The following is a 16,316-nucleotide window of genomic DNA, read 5'->3' as shown; positions in this document are numbered from 1 at the left end:
CTATCCGTTCCGCTGTTAAAAGCCTTTCTGCATTATTATGTACGGTGTCTGTAAAGTTTAACAGATTTCATTGGGAAATATTTTGCAAATTAACCTTTTAATTTGCTTTTTCAAACTCAAATTGTTTGAAATTTTTAAAACTGATGTAAATACATTTTGTAAAAAAGGGCAACAACAAAGAAAAGCAGTACTGAGTAGAGTACGGCTTAACGTATCTGAGGTTTCGTGTTTCGCGGTGAAAAAAATAGCGTTTATTTTTTCTTTTTTTTTATAAAGACTTCCGAATTTAGGATTTTACATTCATGCAGTTGCACGATTACTGTAGAAAAAGCTTTGCAAGACACGATTTGATTGTTGATATAAAACGGAAGGCACGATCAAATAGAGGCCATATTGGTCCTAAATTCTAGTGGGTAAAATTCATAAACGATAGAAGCAAAAAATGTGAAGCGTAAAGCAATAAAGTGGATCCCGAACGCCTAAAGCAATCGTTGCTTTAACGAAGTAATAATACTGCAACACACAATTGGCGGAACTAACATTGTTAACTATAATATATTGGCAGATATACTGGACATATTCTAGCCCCGCCGGTTAGACGTGTATGGTCTTTGTATACACATTGCTGAAAGATTACGATCATTCCATCTGAACGAACGGTGGTAAATATGTTTCATATCAACAAAGCACGATGGGTGTAACCTTTCAAGGCCTTATCAGCTTCGAGAACCAACCTTAATAAACATACAAGGCTTGATAAGATGGAAATTTGTATATTGATGGTAACGAAGTATGCAAACCGCGGGCGTTGCTTCTTAACTTTCTTTGCACGATTTTCGAACTTTTTGACTTTGGCATTTGCATAATCTGGGCTGTTTGATTTAATTTCCGGAGTGGTAACCGATGACTCATGTCTTTATCAAGATTGCCAATTCCAACATCACATTTTGCTTGCTTTAAGGTTTGGAAAGCATTCAAGTAGACTCTGAGTGGTGTAAGTGTTTCGATTCCAATCTGTGTTATGCTTATATAACTACCTAAATGCTCAGTCATTATCCTATATACGAAGTACCCGCATATTTCTAACTACCTAAATGCATAGGCATTATCATAGACCCATTAAACCAAGACGGTCACCTTATATCGTGTGGTACCACCTACACGCTGTTATATTTCCTGACTTATGTTGGCGCAAAAGCTTCAGTCATGGCTACGGTTGGTACACAACGCGTTTGACCTGGTTTTTGAGCCGTCCAGAGCTTGCAAGAATTGCAATTCGATTCAGTACAGGAAATGTTTGCGTGTTGCACATACCGAATGAAAGGAGCTATTCCTTGCTGGTGTTTTGTACTGCCATTTGAAATACTCGATTGTTTCGAAATAATGCCTTTGTTGTTTTTGAACTCTGCCTTTCAGCAAACTGAGAGAACTGCAAGCGTGTATATTGGCTTTAAAAATCAATTCAAATCAACTATTGTCAAGTTTTACCAAACAATTGTACGTAATAATAGTAACAAAATGTTGCAATGTGACTTAAGTAACAGTTGCTTACACAACGTTTGCGTGGGCAACTTTCATTGGAGCCGAAAGAGGAGCTGGGTATTTCCATTTTTGTCTCTTTTGTCTTCTGGCAGTTGGTGCGCAGTTTTTTCCGTCTCGCTACGCTGGATTTTGATGGATGGCAGCAAGTAAAAGGGTTTAAAAGAGACGCCTCTAGCACAGACCACCATACCTCACCACAAGTATTAAACGCTCTTGTGGGTTTAGGTGTCCACAACGTACGTCGGTTGAGGTTTTCCAGAAGAGGAATTGTTAGATAAAGTATTGTGTAAAAAATGTTAGTTGAAAAGCCCGCTGCAGTATTTTTTCATATTGTTTGTTTAAATGTCGAAGTTTGCTTTACTGTGTTGGCAAATAAACGTCTTGTTGCTTCGGAATAATGCAAGAGATTTTCTTTGCAGAGATGTTATACATAATAATTTTGTTGTAAACAAATCGTCATGAGAGTCGCACTAAACATTATTGCAATCATTGCGGTTTTGTCACATTTCTACGTTGATGGAATGCTCGTCATCAAAGGTAAATATAAATGTTGTTTGAATAAGGTAAAAGAAAGAAAAAAACACTAGCCCATCTACGGCCAATGTATTGTCACCATCACCAGTTGCACTGATAAGACCTGAAGGTCAAAACTGTGTGTATTCTCTGTAGAAAAAATGGTTTTCTACTTTTTAAGTCAAAATTTAGACTAAAAAAGACATTTGTATTCCTGGCTTTATAATTACTTTATACCATTCTTTCGTTTTTAACATAGTTCAATGTGTAACTGACTTTGTGTTCAGAGCAACATGTATCAAACTGTACTGAAGTGGATGGCGTATTTAGCACCGTATCTGCATACTATGGTTGGCCGTTTTCGCTAAACTGCGATGCCTTGAAATTGCATTGGAAACAACAGTTTGGCGTGGACTTCAATTCCACTAATTCGCAGGTAAGTCGAGATTCGTGTTTGGTTCGTTATCTGGGATTACTTTAGGGTGCGGCACTTTATCTAAATCTAAAATCGCATTTCATTTGCTGTTTTCAAAGTCAACACACGCCCACACACCCAATAAACAAATAGATTTGAAGCGGTGGGTTTAAGTTGTCTAAACCAGTGCTCTTCAACCGGTGTGCACGGTGCACCCTAGGGTGCACCAAAATATGCATGGGGTGCACCAGTGCGAAGGGGTATACAAGGGTGCATCACAAACTTTTAATGAACCATTTATATTTGACTATCAGGATATTAGAAAAAAGATGTAGGTTACAAATGATGTGAACCAAGGTAAAATGTTTTATCCCCGTGTCAAGTTTGGTAGTGTCTGCGTTACAGTCGGGTTATATTAGGACATCGAGTTTTGGATTTTTCTCCGGTGTTTCACAGAAAATTCGCGAACATATGCTTGGAGTATTGGTAGCAATTCAAGCAATTTTTGCGAGCTCCGCTCGGTTTGATCGACATGATGATATGCATAATGATTTTTCATCTAGCTTTTATCTCAGTTAACCTTTCAGTTATCTCAGTTAAAGTAAACAGGGTGCATGAGTTCGTCACAACAACTTTAAGGGTTCACCAAGCCCAAAAAGGTTGAAGAGCACTGGTCTAAACTTTTAAACAACATCACGAGATATATTGAAAGATTCGCGTGTACAAAACCGTCCCACCATACAAACTGTTTCATGCACTTAAGTAACAAACATCCGTTAAAGGTATGTAATTAAGTACACCGTTATAAAAACATTGGGCTGTAAAACAATCTTAAAATAAAAAATTTAAGACAAAATACATATTATGTTAACTAAATGTGATTCCTTTGCGGACCACAGATTGGTACCCTAAACGCCATTCTTCTGAAGAGACAATTTTGTCTGTACTGTTTTTCACTAGTACACATCGATAGGAAGGTCCGTACTTGTAGGAACGTTACTGGCATTTTTGGAAAGCAAACTGATACAATTTGTGTTTTTTTCGAATCGTACTCTTCTGTGTCATGAGTCAAGTCAAGAATGGCGCAATAGAGGCATTGTCTTTTAACCCAGACCAACAGACCATGTTTGTGTAGCTTCTCAAATAACCGTGTCTTTTGTCCTTTGATGTTGGTTCCTCTATTCCAGAATAGAGGAACCAGACTGCTCTGTCCATTGCTATATTGCCAACGTTAGCGATTTTGCAGGGGCTCGCGTCCTTTTAAAGTCATTAACAATTGAAACTGGAATTTTACACTTAAATGTATGCTTTAATTTTCTACAGTAATTAAAAACCTTAATGCATGGTAATGCCCCAATTCAACGGCTGATTCAGCGGGATAAAAATCTGCATTGTGACAATTTTTCCTACTTCAGACCGACAATATGCTGATTTTATGAGGGAGCAAAAATTCCAGCAATAGTTGCAAATGTGGGGTTTTTCACCCGGAAATTGCAATTACTGGGACATTTGCATTAAAGCACATCAACATATATTTCAGCTAAACTTGTGCCGTGGAAAGTCGTTAGACTTGTTTGTAAAAAAATGTTTTTGCTCGTAAAAAGACAAAAAAATGGGTCATTTCAAAAACTTTGTTTGTCATTTCAAAAAATCTACTTCCAAAAATTTCCTAATTCCAAAAATGTGTACATATATTGTACACAACACTGCGAGTCATTCACATGGTCAACCCCTCCTTTGTGCAATACAGTTTCAACTCTCAAAAAAACCAGAAATGGCCACTTTCACCGCAATTGCCTTCCTAGTCTATCTCTTAGGATCAAGTTTTAAATTTATGATTTACTTGACAAATATTAATATACCGCCTATCGAAACCGACCGAACATTGGTTATCCATTCATTTAACCCTCATCGTTCATCCCTTGCTCGCTAAACGGCTCGTATTATGTGGTTCGCGTCGGACGGATTTCGTGGTTTCGCTTCCCATATTTTGCCGCTTGTCTTTGCCCTGATTTATATCATACCTCTACCACACTGTTTTGTACTACAGTTCTCAGTAGGTCGGTGAAACATAGAATTTATTGACGCAAATACAGACTTGACCATTCCAACCCGTTTCCCAGCTTTATTGGTTTCAAGTTTGTTGGTTTTGCAAAACTTAGACTACTGTTACATCGAATAATGTTATTTTTCCACTTTTCAATTTGTGCATTAGCATAAATACATGCATTCACGTTGAGTGCGCAAGGATTAATCACAAAAACTATCAGTTAAATTGTTCGCGTTCCTCAAGGAATCAGAATACCCCTAAATTGTAGGCAATACATTTAAATTGTGATGTATCCTCGTCAATATTAGGGAATTCCGACCTACATCCATAACGTAGACGATCAGTTACAAAGGGGGCACACAGAGTGTATCACCCGTCAAATCTTTGTCATTTCATCTGAAAAAATCCATCGTTAGGCCAATAGCTGTTACTGACACCTCATGTGGAATATCCCGTTTCTTATCCTGCATACTTGCCTTGAATCGAGCGGAATAGGCACGTTAGTGTGGCTTCAAATTAAACGGGTATTTTCCGTATCGATTAGTTTGATGCCGATTTTATTGATCTGTGCAAAACAGTTGCGTTGTTTTCAACACAAACCATCGCGATGTTTGTGGCAGCTAAACAATAAATTATTCAATCAGCACTTAGCTTCTTCCGATGCTCATGAGGCCACAGAGCTGAGGTTGCGGTTTGGAGTCATATTTTTAAACTCTTTGCTCGTTAGATAAACGGGATTTACCACACTTGCAAACAAATGCTGCAATAAATACCCGCCAAAGCTGCAATTGTTTTGTCAACAACAAACAACCTTGCGTACCTTTAAACTGTCAACTGTGTACACGGGTGTTGTTTTCAACTTATCTTGAGTTTCTCGTGAAAGTACCCATTTTTCTTCACGATTTTCTTTCAAGTTTTCGTCTTGTCGGCAGCAAAGGTCTTCAAATATTTTCAAAGGTGCCAGTCACGCTGTATGCAAATTTGGGGCAAACCACTAAGAAAGGTCGAGAAGGGCATCTATTGTTTGGATAAACCAGCGGGGAAGTTCGTTGGCGGACTGAACTTGCCAAGCGATATCGATTACGGCTGGTCTAGGATTACGATAGTTCACTGCATAACAGGAATTTGTATAACAATAGCTTGTGGTTAGTGACACCATTACATGTTGCTAAATTTCGCTTAAAAACGATGGTTATAAAAAACTTATGATGGAGCAGTGGTTCCCAACTGGTGGCCCATGATGAATTTTTGGGTGGTCCTCGGACGTTAATTGTATTTGGTGATTAACTGGAAATAGTTGAGTAAACGCTTTGCCAAGGATTGGCCATAGATGTCAATTGTTTGGTATCACTGCTCGAAATTCTGCATTGAAGGAATATATCCAACATATTCTTTTATATATACCAAACCAATATTCTTTTTGTCGATGCTTTCTTTATCCTTACGTAAAAATGAACTGGTCCGCGATTTAATTTAATTGAACTACTGGTGGCCCATGGAAATTCTGTATTGATGGAAAATAATTGTCAAGTATTGGCCATAGATGTCAATTGTTCTATATTCCAGCTCGAAATTCTGTATTGAAGAAATATGTACCAAGCCAATATACTATAGTTGTACATGCTTTCTTTATCCTTACTTTACAATGAATTGGTCAGCAATATTCATTTAGTTATACATAGCCATAGCCTGAAACTAGTTGAAAACCATTGTAATAGAGAATAAGAGAGACTGTCGGGTTATTCCCTTGCCTTGTGTCTTGAAATTCGCTTCGGCGTTTGGTTTGCTTCGTGTGGCTCAGCAGATGGGAAATTCAACGGTGTGACGCTTTTTCAAGGAATTTCAAATAAATTTTGGGAAAATTTCCCCGGTCGTGCGGCCGAATCGCCTACCGCTTCACATATGCCGTTAAGTCAATAAGAAATTTCTGGAATTTTTCCTACCTTTTCAGTTGTTGTCTGGACAGCTTAACGCAGCTCCGCACTCTTTTAAATTCCCATCTTTTGGTTCAACTGAAAATTGACCGAACTTTTTTCTGCAATTTTTTTTTACCACAAAGGAAACAAAGATTTAACATACTGGTTTACAATCTATTACCGTGACCTTTGACCTATTCAATTCAAAAACCCAATATATGAACTCTAACTAGGACCCGAAGCACCGCCATTTTCGACTTTTACTTAGTTGCTCGCCGCTTGACTAAAATGTGCTCAACAGCTTATCGCGCGGAGCAAAAGTTCGCATAGGATGTAAGTGACGATGAATCATCAAGATATATAAGCATGTATCTTTAAACACAATTACGTTTCAATAGGTCACAAAATCTTAGTCTTTATGCTGGGGATGTAGCGTTTTATCAATTGTTACATTAAATGTGGCGACTAATCATTTGTTACCTCAAAATACAACAAATAATAAACTGTTAGTTTATATGTATTATAATATCAATGACAGGTATCTCCAACGTAAAAACAATTTTGCAGCAAAAAAAGCTAGCAATAAATTTTGTTCCAGATCTCTTACGTAATATTTTGCTTCAAGTAATTGTTTAAAGAAGTTTTTTACACGTAACATGTTTTTGTGCAGTGTCATTTAAAAGATCTCCGTACAGAAACTTACAACTCATCCGACAACCTCGTCTTACAGCCCCATATGCCAGCACTCAGCTTTTTTCAACTCTACCAGGTAGGACGCCCTCACTGTTTCATATTTTGTATTTTTGTTGTACTTTTGACGTATTATATATTTTTGTGACAAATGTTTTTAAAAGAAATATTTAGGTTTTCACGCGGGATTACCTTACGCAGTAATACACACACGTGCCAAATATATTGGCCAAGAAGCGTACGTTGATCGTTTTACCCTATTTTTCAAAACGTTGCGGCAATTCATTTAAAGCGAAATCTGCGGAAAGAAAATCTTCCAAAGGCAAAGTTCTTTTTTAAAATAAATGACCTATCCCGCAAATATAACATAGTGAGAAGGCGCAGCTGGCTTATACCGTCCAGAATCCCAGCGTTTTTCCTGTACTTTCGGCGAAACCCTGCCACCACATCCCATGATATTTGCCATGCAACCACTACCACGGCGTTTCGTATTCAAACATAATACCGTTTTTCGCGAATTTGTTCCCCGTTGAGCAGTGTTTTGGACAAGCGATATTTGACCGAAGTAAGTATAGGACTGGTGTGGCTCTTTGCGAGCGAGAATGAAGGCATTATGGAGGAAAGAAAAAAACAAGCAAGACATATAACCTATTTTTTAACACAGCTATTGAAAAATTTGTTGGTGTTCCATTTTGCAGTAATTTTAAAATTGGCAAAAATAAGTTTAACAATGAGAGATTTTAACATGAAGCAACTATATATACGTTGAAATTGTCCCCCCAAAAATAAAAACGTTTTCGCAAAAAAACCGCAAAAACGTTTTTCTGTTGATTTAGCAAATTACAAGCGTTCAAGTTAAAATAGGTCAGTCATCAAGCCAGATATGCTGTTTACCCACATAAACACGATTTTCAGAAAACAGCTCTATTTGGGTGGTTGCCTTTCTGGTCTTGGCAACAGAGCGCCATGGAAACCCCGGTTACCCAAAAAAATACCACTTTTAACCCATTTTTTCGCAGACCTCCGGAAGTCAGTGTCTCACTTCGAAAGTCAACGTCACCCTTTTGCCTTTTCCCACGTCATGCTTGAGCGCCATCGATGACGCGTTGTCATGTGACAAGAACGTTCAACAGTTGAGTGTTATGGTGGATTCAACATTGCGACTTCGTTGCATACCGGGTAAATTGATGTTTGACTTTTTTTACGAAGTGTCGTTTTTGTTGTAGTAAACTCTGCGTGATCTTTCGATTTTAGCGATTTATTAGGAAATTTAAATTAACGAAAATCTGTGTATATTTGATGCATTCAACATTGTGACTTCGTGGCAGACTTTGAAAATGCTTTTCTATTTTTGGACACATAAATTAAACTGGAATTAACCATAAATTTAGTTTATGCACGTTGCGACATTAAAAATACCAGATACAGACGAAACTGGTTAATCGCAATCTGGTTAATCGGGACAATTTAGTGAATACCGAACCGTTGCCTATCATTTGTTAACACAACAAACCGGTAAAACACAACCTACTTAACCGGGAAAACTGGTTAAACGCTTGGTAAATTGTAATCCCAATTAACCGGTTTCGTCAGACTCAAAAAACTGAAAATTGACAACCCAGAACCAGATCAAGTTTGTATCTGTACCTTGTGGACTTTGTGTACCAGACGCATCAGCTGAACCTGACTTTCTATGCAAGAAAAATAGTGGCAAAAAATTTTGTTGTTGTTTACAGCTTCTGGCAGCGACGCAATTAATCCTCCATCAGTCCCCGCAGACCAATATAAAACTGAGTGGCTTTTTTCTGAGCGTCTCAAAAATGGTGCAGTAAATCCGGATAGAAGCTGTTTTAAGATGACCGACATCAAGAACGACCTTGCGTTTTTTGTTGAGCCTGATCCTGGGCATCCAAAAAAGTTTCAGGTAATACTATAGAAACCATGCTTGGTTTTGGGCAATGGGTCTTAAACAGGGTTTTTGAGGCTGTTTGACTTTGGGTCAGGTCCAGCAACTGGCTACGCTGTTTGTAAAATTTATTTACTGACGCAGAGTATAAAGTCAGGCGCGAGTTAAGCCCGTTTCCTTTACGAAACCTAAGCCCGAAAAGCCTGGTCCGAACCCCGCCTGATTCACAACTTATGCCCTGGTATCGATTGTGTAACACTATACAAGATGGTGGGAGTCACGATTCTAACAATATTTAATAAGTTTTCTCGATGTCTCACGCCGAACAATCACACAATACTTGCTGGTAAAAAATGAAACCAAAGATTGTGCATCTATGAAATCTTTATATTTAAAAAAAGGCATGGTATTTTTTCTGAAACCTTTTGATTCTGTTTCACGCCTATGCAAACCGTCAGCACTGTCATTTCTTTACAGAAAACCGGAGTGAACTATTATGACCCCGGCATCTACACTTGTGCTGTAACGTACCAGAATTTGACTGCGTACATTGCTCATTACTCTGTTTGTGTACGAGGTAAGTTTATCATCTGTCGAAGTGATAAGATTATAAAGCCAGAAATCAATTACATGCACATGAGATCTGTGGCTATTTTTGTTCGTGTTGCAATGTTTTGACCGTGGTTACAAAAGCTGTTCTAACGACATGTTACCCTGAAAATGGGTTACGTTTACCGTATAGTTTTACAAGAACTCAAAAAAATGTATTAGCAACCCCCTACCCCCCAACAGGCACTTTTTCAGTCCCATAAAACTTTACACATTTTTGACCCATACCAAAAATTAATTTGACCATACGTTACTGGAAAAATGCAGTCCCTCCTTAATGAACATTATTTCTGAAGAACATAGGTTTCCTAATAGGTGTTGTCTTTTCAGAGGAACTGCACGAGAATTTTCAACCAACACTTCTGTGTGAGGGTGAAATGGAGTTTTTCGCGGGGGCTGAAGTCACAGTGATGTGCGAGGCGCGTAAAAACCGCGACAAACTACAGTCGGGCGACCTGGAAATTATTTGGACAAAGGTTGGTAACAATTAATGTCAAACCAAATTGTTAAGTATGAGTGATTGAAACCTTTTTTTAATTTACACGCACAATAAAATGGTTTTAATTTTTTGACCCATAGCGTTTAACCCACAGGCCTCGAAAATGTAAAATTTCACATTTCAACTTTACTATTCAACCTAAATAATAATGGTAAACGAGGTTTGTCATAATAAGTAAGTTTCATACATTGCACATTGTTTTAACCTATCATGTATTATCGGTGAAGCTGTGGACAAAGCATTGGTAGTATGATGTAGCCATACTATTACGGCATTCCAGTTTGTTAGGAAAGACATGGTGAAAAGCTATGCCTCACCAAATCTGTTTGATGCCACAACTGGGCTTAAACCACTAAGCTTACTTATCATTAAATGGCATAATGATTTTATTACGTTTGTTTTATTTTGTGTTTTTATCCAAGTATAAATCTTACTTTGTGTATCACCTTTACTCCATGGAGAACTACGACAACCTAACCAAATCAATTGCTTTTCATTTCACCTATGCCTAACGTCTGTTTTGTACAATTAAATCATCGGCATGTTGGTATATCCAAACTATTGTATGGCATTTATAGCACAACTTACGAGTACATGTATTTGTTGATGACTGACAACATTTTGCTCACAGGAGGGCAGCGACAAGGTGTTATGCGAAAACCGAGATTTGAACAATATGATGAACAATGGTGAAAACGAATGCAAAGTCAAATGTGGAGTGTAAGTTCAACTTACGTTACCCAAAAAAATTCAGCCTTCTTTTAAAAGGTTGTGAACAATGTGTTGTTTAGGCGTCTGGTAAGCGCTAAACAATTACAAGGTTCATTTTGAATTAGGATAGATACCAGAGACATGAACGTAAGGTTAACTAAGACCAAAATTGCTCTTAAAGTAAAAAATGAAACTTCCATTTCTGAAACGTTTCGACAAAACCATAATATCATCGTCAGGTTATCACATTGTCTCTTGAAAGTATTGTTAACCTGAAGTAAAGTTGATCAGCAAATTCGGACCCAAACCCGGCCGAACCTAAATGTACTAATGTAAAACCCGACCATACCCGATTTTTTTTTTAAAATGGTCCAAATTAGGCGTTCAAAAGTTGGTAAAATTGCGGCATAATACTTGAAGTCAGATCCAAAATCAAACTCGTTGTATTTAAGCTTTAACCCCCCGAACAAAACAGAACCGGTTTACAATTCTGACATGCCAACACTGCACGTTAAAATACTGAAACAGCGAGGGTTTTAGTTTGTTTTTGTGAACATTTATATTTTTGCGACGCAGGGATAACTTCGTAAACGAGGAAAGCTTCTGCTACCCTTACATACCAGAAGAATCTGAATTAGATGTGGACACAGAGGAACGGACTTTTCAAGTATTTCTTAAATTCAGGTTCGTATGTCAGTCGGTGACAAAATATGTTTTATGGCACTAATGTCAATATCGCTTAAATCAGCAGGAGTACTAAACGTCGACCTGCGCAATAAAAAGAAACGCTCTCCTGTTCGTTCAACTAAACGTTTACAATCAAAGACCCCTGTTACTGCTAGAGTATAAAAAAGTTGAGGATTTTAAATACCATTTTGTACTGACAGCGCTTTACTTTTATGGTTTCAAAAGCAAGGGCAGACTAAAGACTAAAGTAAGCTTCCGAAAATCATTTAAACTTCAGGACAAACACAGCTTCGTGCAATGTGTTACCCTGACCTACCAACATAATCTCAAAAGAGAAACTGGGAAAATATGTGTTTCACGACTTGCGAGCCAATAACTTTTGTTTCAAGCTGCTTCTTGGCCATTATGAATCAAGTTTGACTTTGGCTAATGCCCAGTGGTGGCATTCACAAGATGTTTTTCCTAGTCGTAACAAACTAAAGTACAGTTGCCTCGCTTTACTAGTCTTTACGTTCACTGTCTGTCACCAGCTGCACTGACGAGACCTAATATGTTGAAACAGTGTGCACTGTCTTCAGCAAAGCTGTTAAAACTTACATTTCTTTACAGGGATATTCAAAAAAGCGATGCAGGAGTCTACACGGCCCAGCTGATTTACAAGGGAGCGCCAGGCAAACCGGTCAAAGTGAAATTGAAATTTAACCGCTTGAGGGAGCTGCGGAGAATCGTGTCGATATTGGTTGCAGTATTGGTGGTCGTCGTGGTGATAACCATTTTGGCTTGTCTTGCGCGACGCTACCGCACTTTGATTAAACTTACCTACCGACGCCATTTTGGAAAATACGACCAAGGTATAGTGTTGCTTTATAATTTTTATTGTTTACTATCGAAACATTTGTGGATGAACAAACATTGTACACGGTTTAAATCAGGCTTGCCCGACGGTTTAAATCAAACAATACTAGTATTGGTTTAAGTTTACAAATGGCGCAAATTCCACTGCAAAAAGGAAATCATGTCCAAACCACTATTGCTAATTTGTATGGTAATGGTAGAACCCGAAATTTCGACTACCTCAAAAGTCGATCTTGAGTCCCACATCCCAGACCTTTAGATGTCCGCGAACCCCGGGCCTGGGAACCCATGTGCTAAAATCTGGTTGTTTGATGCATTGTACCTCCATCATTTCCGTGAATTTTATAGGGGCTAACTTATGACCTGCTTCATTAAGTACTTCCAAGTTTATAGTTCAACAACAGATGGTTAACGTGATTGCTTTATTTGCAGACGAACTTGGTTACGTGGCGACGCTTGCTTACTACACACCTGGCCCAGAGCGTGTTACAGCTCGGGAAGAGACGGCACGAATTGTTCGTAGCATTAAAAATAAAATGAACGAATTGAACTACAAGTACTACGACCCGGCCGAGGAATACGACCAGGGCTGTAAGTCTGTTTTGCACGCTGTTTAGGTTGTAAGCTTTGTTGTCTGGTGAATTTGATTCCTTCAAAAAGGCCTACGCCATATTTTTCGATTGAAGAATTATAGCGAGGGTTGCCATGCGGTCCTTATTTGTAAGAAATGTCCTTGTCCTTATTTTCAACAATTACAAGTCAAATCGCCGCCACAAGTAAAAGTAAACCTAGAACTGAGCTGTCGTGAGATACACGAAGTATTAACTACGAACAAATAAGGATTTGCTGGAAAAGATTGTTTTTGGCGAAAAATGTGGCATGTGATATGTTGTGACTCGTATAAATGTAAAGATTTGTTCAAAAACGTTTGTTTCGTTTCCTATGAAAATACAATTTTTCGGTTGTCCTATTTGTGGGACCCATGTTAATGGCAGCTCTGAGTATAACTAAGTGTGCAACGCATGATAAGCTCACCACCTATTGTAAAAGTATTGAAAGTTGTGCGGTAAACCACTTTCAATTGGGGGCTCTTAAACTTTATAATCTGTGTTTCCAAACAAATCATAGGTCCTAAACAATACGATGTAGGGCTAATGGCGTAAGGTTTTTATAGTTAACCTTCAATTTTCGTTACAGTCAAGGTGGAAACTTTGTTGAAGCATCTGGAACAAAGTCACCGAATGATAATTGTGGTGACCGAGGATTTTATCCAGGACGCCTGGGCTCGCTTTGTGACACAACAGGTATGTGTTTTAAAACACTATACAAGGAACTGTACATAAGTTTAATGAGGAAAATAACGGCCCCAAATAGACATAAAGAGCGAAATGCTGTATTATTTAAACATTCCAACAAATGCTCATGCCATAATCAGTAATATGAAAGGCTACATCAGTTATACCCGTTTATAACCACTTGAGTCACATAAAAGATTGATAAAAAGTGCGAAACATGTTTTGACAAACATGACATTTATTTGCCACTTGTAGCGCTGGTGAGCAGTAGAGGGCTATTTTCCTGTTTTTCATTGTTTTGATTTTGCAGAAGTAAGACACAATACGTATCTTTAATCGCAGGGCTTGATCAATATGCGACGGAATGAAACCAAACTTATCTTCGTTCGTGTGCCGCATGTTGGCAAAGCAATTAGAGCATTGGCCGGTCAACCAAATATTTCCGACTTACAAAATGCAATGAAGGTAAAAAAAACAATCTTCTTGCTGCACGTTAGCAGTAACTTTACCTGGAACGTAATGGCTGTTTTGTCAAATTCTTTCTTAAAATAAAATTTTATTTTAAGAAATGTTAAATTTTTATCAAATGTATCCAACCAAAAATTTTGTTGAAACTTGGCTGGACATGGAATTAATTGGTTATTTTATTTGTTGAAAATGAAATTGAGACCTATTTTCATGCTGTTTTTGACTTACACATTAGAGAAACATTCTTACCCAAAGTTTGTGTCTGCATCAATTTCCGAAAATGTCTACTTTTTTTAACCCATAGGCATGCCGTAACATCTATTGGAAAAACGATACCGATTCACGATTTTTGACGGATATTGAGTACGCATTGCCGAAATTGCAACGAAGCAGCAGCAGCTACAGCCAGTCTGGAAATTCGTACGAGCAAATCGGAAACTCTCCCATGTCAACAGAAAAGGGTACGAAAATTTTACAACATTGTTTGTTGTTAGTAGGGTAATTGTAAGACATTAATGTATTTAAATAAAAGAAACTTATTGACAATAGAATGTTTTTAAATTTTATACAAAAGAAGAGTTAACCACATGTTTTTAACACAAAGATCTCTAAAAATTTCAACACAAAAACATTCGTAAAACTTGATACGAATTTGTATGGTCAGATCAAAAAAAGTTAAACAAATTGCACACCGCATTAATTGCTGACTTATATGTTTCTTCTAAATTCATTAAAAACCAGCAACGTTATTTTTGTCCATTTAGATGAAACCAGTTCGTCTGCCGAACAAGCCGTGTAATGACGTAACGTCCTGCTTGTGACGTCACTGTGCTTCGTTAATCAGGCCACTGCTCTTTTTTCCTTGCATGGAAGCTAGTTGCTGAAAGCGGAGTTTGAAAACAGCGGAATCAAAGAATACTTTTTCTGATTGAAACCTCGAAAATGACGTTTGTTTCATATTATTGCTCTGCTTCAAAATCCGTTGACCATTTGTCAATTTTGAACCAGTGGTGTTACTCTTGCAGCGTTCTTATTACCCTTTGCGCGATATCAAATGTGATACATTTTTACTACCTTTTGATGCTACATAGTTCCCCGTTGTTTTTTTCGATTTTTGTTTTGTTTTGCATTGTTAGTGGCAATGTGTCAACTCAAAATTTAACACTTCGATTTTATTAAATTTTGAAGATCGTAATTAATATCCAACGAACGTCAAATGCACCATATTATTATCCTTATTAAAGATTGGCGTTTCTCAAATCGGTTTTGGTCAAGAATTAAATGTGAAATATCGAAAACAAAAAACAGGTTTGCCTTTGGAATTTTTACACGTGTACATGTACAGATTACTAAATGTTTGTTTGTTTGTTTTTCATCGTTGTAGATGAAACTTTCGGTCATGCATTTTGTTACTTTACAAGTATACAGCACTCGTTAAATTGCTCTGCAGTTATAGTTTAAAGTTTAAACTGAAGCTTTCCGTTTCAATCCACTTCTACCTTATTAGCAAAGCCAACACATTTTAATCGGCGTTGAAGGCTACGGAATTGTTTTGTTGGAATTTTCATGAAATGAAACTTTGCGGTTGGACTACTTTGTATTCTAAACCTGCGTGAAGACGAGAATATGTTGCAGTGAAAATGTCACGCTTTTTGCTATTGCTCTTGTGTGCCGCATTTCTTGCGAAACTTTACCGAGTCAACAGAGATACACAACTATGGCCATAATTACACAATTCTATAAGAGTTGGCTAATCATTTTGCAATACGCTCTGCGTTTCGGTGATCAAATACACTTTTTGCTCCCACAGCCTCTTCTGCATGACTAAGCTGCCTTTGCACGGTAAACCTATGTTCTTTATTGTTTTTTGCAACTTTTCTTCTGTACATAAGCGATACACTGCATTACAACAAATACATTGCTTTTTGTCCAAAGATTGCTGGGTCGCCCAAGCGATTGGGCCTCATAACACAAATATTAAGAAACAAAAAATATATAACTTAAAGGAAATATATTATTGGCATGGAGCAGTGAGTCACAACCCTAGGGTCACGAGTCACGACTCAAAAGTGGGTCGCCATTTAAATTGGTTGGTGGATCGATTGCAGAAATTTACAAGCCTTGAAAACTGAGTACCATAATTCAGTGCATATATTCGTT

The 16,316-nt window shown here is 37.7% G+C and overlaps 1 protein-coding gene across 1 annotated transcript; it reads left to right on the top strand.

The window, feature by feature from the left end:
- Nucleotides 1-1,965: 1,965 nt before the first annotated feature.
- On the top strand, nt 1,966-16,090 carry LOC145239297 (uncharacterized). Its single transcript, XM_080102603.1, has 15 exons — nt 1,966-2,079; nt 2,343-2,491; nt 7,107-7,205; nt 8,146-8,305; nt 8,863-9,050; nt 9,510-9,609; nt 9,972-10,117; nt 10,772-10,860; nt 11,428-11,535; nt 12,148-12,389; nt 12,826-12,984; nt 13,591-13,697; nt 14,031-14,153; nt 14,461-14,617; nt 14,921-16,090. The coding sequence occupies exons 1-15, from the start codon at nt 2,001-2,003 to the stop codon at nt 14,953-14,955; spliced, it is 1,941 nt and encodes a 646-aa protein (XP_079958729.1). The 5' UTR covers nt 1,966-2,000; the 3' UTR covers nt 14,956-16,090.
- The last annotated feature ends 226 nt before the right edge of the window (nt 16,091-16,316 follow it).

The sequence above is a fragment of the Phallusia mammillata genome, chromosome 7, assembly GCF_965637545.1.
Source record: "Phallusia mammillata chromosome 7, kaPhaMamm4.hap1.1, whole genome shotgun sequence".
In the NCBI taxonomy this organism is placed as follows: Eukaryota; Metazoa; Chordata; class Ascidiacea; order Phlebobranchia; family Ascidiidae; genus Phallusia; species Phallusia mammillata.
This window is presented reverse-complemented; position numbering and strand designations above follow the sequence as displayed.

Bases quoted from the DNA above. Each gene is read 5' to 3' on its own strand.
- LOC145239297 (XM_080102603.1), top strand. From the start codon at position 2,001: ATGAGAGTCGCACTAAACATTATTGCAATCATTGCGGTTTTGTCACAT. The intron at 11,536-12,147 runs GTTCGTATGTCA...ATTTCTTTACAG, and splicing joins CAAGTATTTCTTAAATTCAG to GGATATTCAAAAAAGCGATG. The intron at 14,154-14,460 runs GTAAAAAAAACA...TTTAACCCATAG, and splicing joins ACTTACAAAATGCAATGAAG to GCATGCCGTAACATCTATTG.